This window comes from Salmo salar, chromosome 07 (assembly GCF_965601325.2).
Source record: "Salmo salar chromosome 07, fSalSal1, whole genome shotgun sequence".
NCBI lineage: Eukaryota > Metazoa > Chordata > Actinopteri > Salmoniformes > Salmonidae > Salmo > Salmo salar.
In genome coordinates, this window is record NC_138297.1 from 65,902,501 (window position 1) to 65,912,500 (window position 10,000).

The following is a 10,000-nucleotide window of genomic DNA, read 5'->3' on the forward strand; positions in this document are numbered from 1 at the left end:
CGCACACACACACACACATGCACGCAGGCGCACGCACACACACACACACACACGCACGCATGCGCACGCACCCAATAGGTTTAATCTGTACCTTTGAAGCCAGGCTTGGCTGGGTGGGAGGAATGAGGTGGTGAGAATGATTGACAGGTGATGATGAGGATGATGATGATGGTGATAGAGACATGGGTGGGTGTGGTCAGGACAGGAGACAACATGAGAGACACACAGATTGGGACATTGAAGCCAAACAGTGCAACACAACACACGGAAGCTGAATGAGGTGAATAGGAATGAATGCTCTTTACTGGACTGTTTACCTTCAGCAAAGCGGTCAGAGTGCCAGAGACCACAGATGTTGAACTCCAGTAAAAATCTACAGAGAAGGAAGGAGAAAGAAAGAAGATGAGTGAAAGAGAACGCGAGCGACAGGAAGAGAAGGAATGAAGGAAAGAGGGAGAGAAGGAGAGAAGGAGTGATGAGATAGGGGAGAGAGAGAGAAGGAGTGATGGAGAGAAGGAGTGATGGAGAGAGGGAGGGAAGGAGAGATGGAGAGAGGGAGAGAAGGAGTGATGAGAGAGGGAGAGAAGGAGTGATGGAGAGAGGGAGGGAAGGAGAGATGGAGAGAGGGAGAAAAGGAGTGATGGAGTGAAGGAAAGAGGGAGAGAAGGAGTGATGGAAAGAGGGAGAGAAGGAGAGATGGAGAGAGGAAGAGAAGGAGTGATGAGAGAGGGAGAGGGAGAGAGGGAGAGAGGGAGTGAAGGTGTGAAAGAGAGATGGAGGGAGAGAAGGAGTGAAGGAGAGAAGGAGTGAAGGACAGAAGGAGAGAAGGAGAGAGCCATACATACAGAACAAGTGACAGTACATTGTAATGGCTCTTGAGAATTAACTAGCTACCAGCAGCCAACGACCTCTGATCTCTCTGACACACTTACAGTAGGAAGTTGGTGAGGAACCACTTTAAAGCAGCCGCCAGACCATAGAAGGGCTGTAGAGAGGAGAGAGAGGGATTGAGAGAAAGAGAGACAGACAGAGAGAGAGAGAGAGAGAGTGAGAGAGAGAGAGAGAGAGAGAGAGAGAGAGAGAGAGAGAGAGAGAGAGAGAGACAGACAGACAGACGAGAGAGACAGAGAGAGAGAGAGAGAGAGAGAGAGAGAGAGAGAGAGAGAGAGTGAGAGAGAGAGAGAGAGAGAGAGAGAGAGAGAGAGAGAGAGAGAGAGAGAGAGAGAGAGAGAGAGAGAGAGAAACATTTGTCACAGAGTGCTTCACCGTGACCGAGTCTAGACATCCAATGAGCATGCAGCCACACAGTATGTGATAAAGAAAGATACACAACATAGAATGACTCTCAGAGAAACAAGAGAGAGGAAATGGATTCAGTGCACAGAGACTGTTGTTATAATGTATACTCACACTAAGAAGGGGTCTGGCGCTGCTGGCAGAATGTCCTCCCATCTTACACATGGCCTGGTAGTCGTACAGAGAGACCCTGAAGACACACAGAGACACACAGAAACAGGTTGCGTAATATCCTCTTAAATCAAACACTCACATTTCTTTGAACTGTTATAGATAGAATCACTTCACTCAGGAGTGTTTCTACATCAGAGACACAGATGAAAGATCCTCAACGCAGCTACATGATGAAAGAGATGGGGGTGTCCCCAATGTCACCCTATTGCCTATGGGCCCAGGTCAAAAGAAGTGCACTATAAAGGGAATAGGGTGTACAGTAGATGTAAGAGAAACCCGACCCAGCCAATCAAATCAAAGGGCTAACCCTGTGATGACACACAGTATGATATGTTACACTAATAACCAAACGCAACATGGCAAGTGTTTTACAAAGTAAAGCAGTTTGAGATGTAAAATGAGAGAGTAAAAGGTGTTATCATGAGATATAGAACAGTAGAAGGTGTTATCTAGAGATATAGAACAGTAGAAGGTGTTATCATGAGATATAGAACAGTAAAAGGTGTTATCATGAGATATAGAACAGTAGAAGGTATTATCATGAGATATAGAACAGTAGAAGGTATTATCATGAGATATAGAACAGTAGAAGGTGTTATCATGAGATATAGAACAGTAGAAGGTATTATCATGAGATATAGAACAGTAGAAGGTATTATCATGAGATATAGAACAGTAGAAGGTGTTATCTAGAGATATAGACAAGTAGAAGGTATTATCATGAGATATAGAACAGTAGAAGGTGTTATCATGAGATATAGAACAGTAGAAGGTATTATCATGAGATATAGAACAGTAGAAGGTATTATCATGAGATATAGAACAGTAGAAGGTATTATCATGAGATATAGAACAGTAGAAGGTATTATCATGAGATATAGAACAGTAGAAGGTATTATCATGAGATATAGAACAGTAGAAGGTGTTATCATGAGATATAGAACAGTAGAAGGTGATCATGAGATATAGAACAGTAGAAGGTGTTATCTAGAGATATAGAACAGTAGAAGGTATTATCATGAGATATAGAACAGTAGAAGGTGTTATCATGAGATATAGAACAGTAGAAGGTATTATCATGAGATATAGAACAGTAGAAGGTGTTATCATGAGATATAGAACAGTAGAAGGTGTTATCATGAGATATAGAACAGTAGAAGGTGTTATCTAGAGATATAGAACAGTAGAAGGTATTATCATGAGATATAGAACAGTAGAAGGTGTTATCATGAGATATAGAACAGTAGAAGGTATTATCATGAGATATAGAACAGTAGAAGGTATTATCATGAGATATAGAACAGTAGAAGGTGTTATCATGAGATATAGAACAGTAGAAGGTGTTATCATGAGATATAGAACAGTAGAAGGTATTATCATGAGATATAGAACAGTAGAAGGTGTTATCATGAGATATAGAACAGTAGAAGGTGTTATCATGAGATATAGAACAGTAGAAGGTATTATCATGAGATATAGAACAGTAGAAGGTATTATCATGAGATATAGAACAGTAGAAGGTGTTATCATGAGATATAGAACAGTAGAAGGTATTATCATGAGATATAGAACAGTAGAAGGTGTTATCATGAGATATAGAACAGTAGAAGGTGTTATCATGAGATATAGAACAGTAGAAGGTGTTATCTAGAGATATAGAACAGTAGAAGGTATTTTCATGAGATATAGAACAGTAGAAGGTGTTATCATGAGATATAGAACAGTAGAAGGTATTATCATGAGATATAGAACAGTAGAAGGTATTATCATGAGATATAGAACAGTAGAAGGTGTTATCATGAGATATAGAACAGTAGAAGGTGTTATCATGAGATATAGAACAGTAGAAGGTATTATCATGAGATATAGAACAGTAGAAGGTGTTATCATGAGATATAGAACAGTAGAAGGTGTTATCATGAGATATAGAACAGTAGAAGGTATTATCATGAGATATAGAACAGTAGAAGGTATTATCATGAGATATAGAACAGTAGAAGGTGTTATCATGAGATATAGAACAGTAGAAGGTATTATCATGAGATATAGAACAGTAGAAGGTATTATCATGAGATATAGAACAGTAGAAGGTATTATCATGAGATATAGAACAGTAGAAGGTATTATCATGAGATATAGAACAGTAGAAGGTATTATCATGAGATATAGAACAGTAGAAGGTGTTATCTAGAGATATAGAACAGTAGAAGGTGTTATCATGAGATATAGAACAGTAAGGGACAGGTGCAGTGGTATATCATGAGATATAGAACAGTAGAAGGTGTTATCATGAGATATAGAACAGTAGAAGGTATTATCATGAGATATAGAACAGTAGAAGGTATTATCATGAGATATAGAACAGTAGAAGGTATTATCATGAGATATAGAACAGTAGAAGGTATTATCATGAGATATAGAACAGTAGAAGGTATTATCATGAGATATAGAACAGTAGAAGGTATTATCATGAGATATAGAACAGTAGAAGGTATTATCATGAGATATAGAACAGTAGAAGGTATTATCATGAGATATAGAACAGTAGAAGGTATTATCATGAGATATAGAACAGTAGAAGGTATTATCATGAGATATAGAACAGTAGAAGGTGTTATCTAGACTACTGTCTTACCTTTTGAACATGCCCATCTTGATAAGGCGTGCCATCACTGAGCCGTCAACTTCTCCAAAGAACCTCCCCACCTAGAGACAGACCGACAGACAGGGAGAAGACCACACTGTCTTTACAACGATACCATTAACATTTCATACACGCCGTTTTTGACAGCATAGTAAATGTAACACACACTACCACATTATATAATACACTACCACATTATATAATACACTAACACATTATGTAATACACTACCAGATTATGTAATACACTACCACATTATGTAATACACTACCACATTATGTAATACACTATCACATTATGTAATACACTACCACATTTTGTAATACACTATCACATTATATAATACACTACCACCTTATATAATACACTACCACATTATATAATACACTACCACATTATGTAATACACTAACACATTATGTAATACACTAACACATTATATAATACACTACCACATTATATAATACACTACCACATTATATAATACACTACCACATTATGTAATACACTAACACATTATGTAATACACTAACACATTATATAATACACTACCACATTATATAATACACTACCACATTATATAATACACTACCACATTATGTAATACACTACCACATTATGTAATACACTACCACATTATATAATACACTACCACATTATATAATACACTACACTGCTCATCAGCTGGGTAGAGGTGTGGAGGTTAGGTGTATGGAGGACAGCTCATCAGCTGGGTAGAGGTAGAGGTGTGTAGGTTAGGTGTATAGAGGTCAGCTCTTCAGCTGGGTAGAGGTAGAGATATGGAGGTTAGGTGTATGGAGGACAGCTCATTAGCTGGGTAGAGGTAGAGGTGTGGAGGTTAGGTGTATAGAGGACAGCTCATCAGCTGGGTAGAGGTAGAGATGTGTGGAGGTTAGGTGTATAGAGGACAGCTCATCAGCTGGGTAGAGGTAGAGATGTGTGGAGGTTAGGTGTATAGAGGACAGCTCATCAGCTGGGTAGAGGTAGAGATGTGTGGAGGTTAGGTGTATGGAGGACAGCTCATCAGCTGGGTAGAGGTGTGGAGGTTAGGTGTATGGAGGACAGCTCATCAGCTGGGTAGAGGTAAAGGTGTGGAGGTTAGGTGTATGGAGGACAGCTCATCAGCTGGGTAGAGGTAGAGATGTGTGTAGGTTAGGTGTATGGAGGACAGCTCATCAGCTGGGTAGAGGTATAGATGTGTGGAGGTTAGGTGTATGGAGGACAGCTCATCAGCTGGGTAGAGGTAGAGATGTGTGGAGGTTAGGTGTATGGAGGACAGCTCATCAGCTGGGTAGAGGTAGAGATGTGTGGAGGTTAGGTGTATGGAGGACAGCTCATCAGCTGGGTAGAGGTATAGATGTGTGGAGGTTAGGTGTATGGAGGACAGCTCATCAGCTGGGTAGAGGTAGAGATGTGTGGAGGTTAGGTGTATGGAGGACAGCTCATCAGCTGGGTAGAGGTAGAGATGTGTGGAGGTTAGGTGTATGGAGGACAGCTAGTGTTTGAGTGACCGTAGCCGTCTCTCCTCTACTAGCCTGCGGTGGACTCTGTTCCACTATTCTGCTACCTCTGAGGATTTGGGTTGGGTCCTAGGGCTTTTAGTTTATGAGGACATTTTATTTGAAGGACTCACAAAGTCGTAAAGGAGCAGTCCAGACTCATTGAGATCTCTTTGCTAAGTAATATCTCTGGCATTGTACCATGGGATGTAATGTCCAGTGTGACTGATTGGGTTTGATGTGGGTCATCTGGGCATCACAAGACTGTGTTAGTCCACTGAGCTAAACACTGTGTTAGCCCACTGAGCTAAAGACTGTGTTATCCCACTGAGCTAAAGACTGTGTTATCCCACTGAGCTAAAGACTGTGTTAGCCCACTGAGCTAAAGACTGTGTTATCCCACTGAGCTAAAGACTGTGTTAGCCCACTGAGCTAAAGACTGTGTTAGCCCACTGAGCTAAAGACTGTGTTAGCCCACTGAGCTAAACACTGTGTTAGCCCACTGAGATAGAGACTGTGTTAGCCCACTGAGCTAAAGACTGTGTTAGCCACTGAGCTAAAGACTGTGTTAGCCCACTGAACTAAAGACTGTGTTATCCCACTGAGCTAAAGACTGTGTTAGCCCACTGAGCTAAAGACTGTGTTAGCCCACTGAGCTAAAGACTGTGTTAGCCCACTGAGCTAAAGACTGTGTTAGCCCACTGAGCTAAACACTGTGTTAGCCCACTGAGATAGAGACTGTGTTAGCCCACTGAGCTAAAGAGTGTGTTAGCCCACTGAGCTAAAGACTGTGTTAGCCCACTGAACTAAAGACTGTGTTATCCCACTGAGCTAAAGACTGTGTTAGCCCACTGAGCTAAAGACTGTGTTATCCCACTGAGCTAAAGACTGTGTTATCCCACTGAGCTAAAGATTGTGTTATCCCACTGAGCTAAAGACTGTGTTAGCCCACTGAGCTAAAGACTGTGTTAGCCCACTGAGCTAAAGACTGTGTTAGCCCACTGAGCTAAAGACTGTGTTAGCCCACTGAGCTAAAGACTGTGTTAGCCCACTGAGCTAAAGACTGTGTTAGCCCACTGAGCTAAAGACTGTGTTATCCCACTGAGCTAAACACTGTGTTAGCCCACTGAGATAGAGACTGTGTTAGCCCACTGAGCTAAAGAGTGTGTTAGCCCACTGAGCTAAAGACTGTGTTAGCCCACTGAACTAAAGACTGTGTTATCCCACTGAGCTAAAGACTGTGTTAGCCCACTGAGCTAAAGACTGTGTTATCCCACTGAGCTAAAGACTGTGTTATCCCACTGAGCTAAAGATTGTGTTATCCCACTGAGCTAAAGACTGTGTTAGCCCACTGAGCTAAAGACTGTGTTAGCCCACTGAGCTAAAGACTGTGTTAGCCCACTGTGCTAAAGACTGTGTTAGCCCACTGAGCTAAAGACTGTGTTATCCCACTGAGCTAAAGACTGTGTTATCCCACTGAGCTAAAGATTGTGTTATCCCACTGAGCTAAAGACTGTGTTAGCCCACTCATACGTTCATTCATCATTTTATTTGTCATTTTACACTACAGTTTGTATCTGTCTGTGTGTGTGTGTGTGTGTGTGTGTGTGTGTGTGTGTGTGTGTGTGTGTGTGTGTGTGTGTGTGTGTGTGTGTGTGTGTGTGTGTGTGTGTGTGTGCTTGCAGTGCTGCTTCAATTTAGGTATGTGGGGATAGACTATGTTCCCTGTGACCTATTTTAGTCTGTCTGTCTGTCTGTCTGTCTGTCTGTCTGTCTGTCTGTCTGTCTGTCTGTCTGTCTGTCTGTCTGTCTGTCTGTGTGTGTGTGTGTGTGTGTGTGTGTGTGTGTGTGTGTGTGTGTGTGTGTGTGTGTGTGTGTGTGTGTGTGTGTGTGTGTGTGTGTGTGTGTGTGTGTGTGTGTGTGTATTTTAACACATCTACATTGGTCGATCCAAAATGACTTTTTAAAGCTGTCATGGCTTTTTAAAGCCGTCAATAAAAGTAATTCCTATTTATAAGTAATTTACGGTTTCTATGCCTTTGGTTTTCCATGAGGACCATTTTATCGGAGACTTCTGAAAAGCTATCCAAGGATTGTTCCATGGGGGGTGTTTTCAGGGAGGGATATTGGTTCTTGTAGAACACGTTTCATTTTCTTCCATATTGTTTTAGTGTTCTAAACTAGGACGGTTTTAATAGTTCTTTATACTTTGAAAATAGACACATAACAAGATTCTGGTGATGGATGAGCATGCACATCTTCAATATGGACCCATTGTTCCTCTTTAGTGCATTTAACTATATGTAGCAAGTAAAAGCCTTGGGTAGTGAGTTGATACAAGGTTAAAACCACTCTCGGTGGTTTTTATTGTCAGTGTATCGACGTAAAACCACTCACATTTTTAAAGAATGTCATCGGTGTGGTAATTGGTATTACCGAAAATATATAGAAAACCTTGGGAGCCATGCCATTCTGAAGATGTTTATTCTACCTGTAAGATTTATGGGAAGACTGTTCCATTTAACTAGATCTGATTTCATATTGTTCTTTTCTCTCTCCCCACCCATAACATTTCTGTCGCATCTTGTGCCATAGCCTACACTTGTCTGTCCAACACGCATGTAAACAACTAGCTTGCCTGCTCTATCTGCACTGATAGGTTAAGTCATTTAATGAGCTAAATGTAAAAACAATAGATTTCACAGATTAAAAAAGGAACAGAAAAAAGGAACGATACATAAACCAGTACTTTTTGGGGGTTCGAACCAGTTCAGAACTTTATTTTGCTGGTCGGAACAGTGGAACAGAACAAAAGTTGTTTTGTTCAGAACGAAATGATTGGAAAATAATTTTGGTTCCAACCTATCCTAAGTACTTCATATTTGATGTGGTCCCCTTAAAGGATTGCTGTAGATCCTGAATTATTATTTTACCTATTGCCATTTCTTTCTGTTTTTTTTTACCCAACGTTCATTTTATATCCTGAGATTTTTGAGTATTCTGAAAATAGTTTTAGCGAAGGGGGCATTGAGTTTTCAATATTGGTCAGGAATATCAGGAGATTATGTGTAAAAAAGTTGAGTTTATGTTCATATTTACCAACATTGATACCTGTTACGTTTGGGTCTTGTCTAATTCTTTCTGCACGCGGTTCAATTGCCAGTGAAAACAGGAGGGGGAGAGGTGACATCCCTGTCTTGTGCCCCTTACTAAAGCAATTTCATCAGATCATGTACTTTTTGTGTATATTTTTTCTTTAGGGGATATACAATATACAATATTTATATACAGCCATTATTAATAAATCTATATCTTGTCTACATCTTATATTTTTTGCGTATTGTATTAAACTGAAACACGTTCTTGTATTTGTTTGTAAGTGTCTATTTTTAATAAACCGTGTTTGATTGATATGTATCACGTGTAGTAAGACTTGTACCATGCTATTGCTTATAAGCTTTCTTATTATTTTATTGTCACAATTTATTAAACTTATGGGTCTAGAATCAGCAGGGGACTCTCCAGATTTTCCTGGTTTTAATATAACTGAAATAACTTTGTTACATGGTTTGATACCTGGAACTAGGAAGCGCTGAATTGAGTGACACGTGTTGTCATTTGTGTAAATGGACCATTTCCATCTGTAAATCGTGCCGCCCGAAGGGTGCAGGAAGTAGGACAGCGGATAAAGCATGTTTTCTCATCTCTGTTTCATGTTGACAGGATCAGCTGGCTTTACCCACCAAGCTTTCCTGCCCGCCCCCCCCCTCCCCCCCACACACAGATTACACCACGAGCATGTGGTAAGCAATATATTACATGGACTAAGGAGACAATATCCAACCTATCTGGTCTACAGAGAGGATAGATAATGTGATTCCTAGATAAACACTTTTCTAACACGGCACTGGAAGCCTCTACGTCGATACACTGACAATAAAAACCAGCAAAACAATTAGTCAGGAGCCAAGCCCAGTGTAATGGCCCTCTGGTGTGTGTGTGTGTGTGGTGTGTTTTCCCTCTGTCCCAGTGGAGAGATTAGACAGTAAGTTCCTACAAGGCCTTTCTTCCAGCTGTTGTTTATGGGAAACCACAGTTATACACTACCATGGACTGGTTCCTCTGTTCTGGGACACTACAGTTATACACTACCATGGACTGGTTCCTCTGTTCTGGGACACTACAGTTATACACTACCATGGACTGGTTCCTCTGTTCTGGGACACTACAGTTATACACTACCATGGACTGGTTCCTCTGTTCTGGGACACTACAGTTATACACTACCATGGACTGGTTCCTCTGTTCTGGGACACTACAGTTATACACTACCATGGACTGGTTCCTCTGTTCTAGGACACTACAGT

The 10,000-nt window shown here is 40.7% G+C and overlaps 1 protein-coding gene across 1 annotated transcript in view; it reads right to left on the bottom strand.

Annotated features, from left to right (window-relative positions):
• The window catches only part of LOC106592269 (voltage-dependent calcium channel subunit alpha-2/delta-4), a 208,379-nt gene that overhangs the window by 6,622 nt on the left and 191,757 nt on the right, over positions 1-10,000 (bottom strand). The window contains exons 29-33 of the mRNA XM_082977228.1: positions 4,106-4,176; positions 1,411-1,486; positions 933-985; positions 318-373; positions 92-109 (exon numbers count right to left, since the gene is read on the bottom strand). Of these exons, the coding sequence (XP_082833354.1) occupies positions 92-109; positions 318-373; positions 933-985; positions 1,411-1,486; positions 4,106-4,176 (274 nt within the window). The remainder of the gene's footprint in view (positions 1-91; positions 110-317; positions 374-932; positions 986-1,410; positions 1,487-4,105; positions 4,177-10,000) is intronic.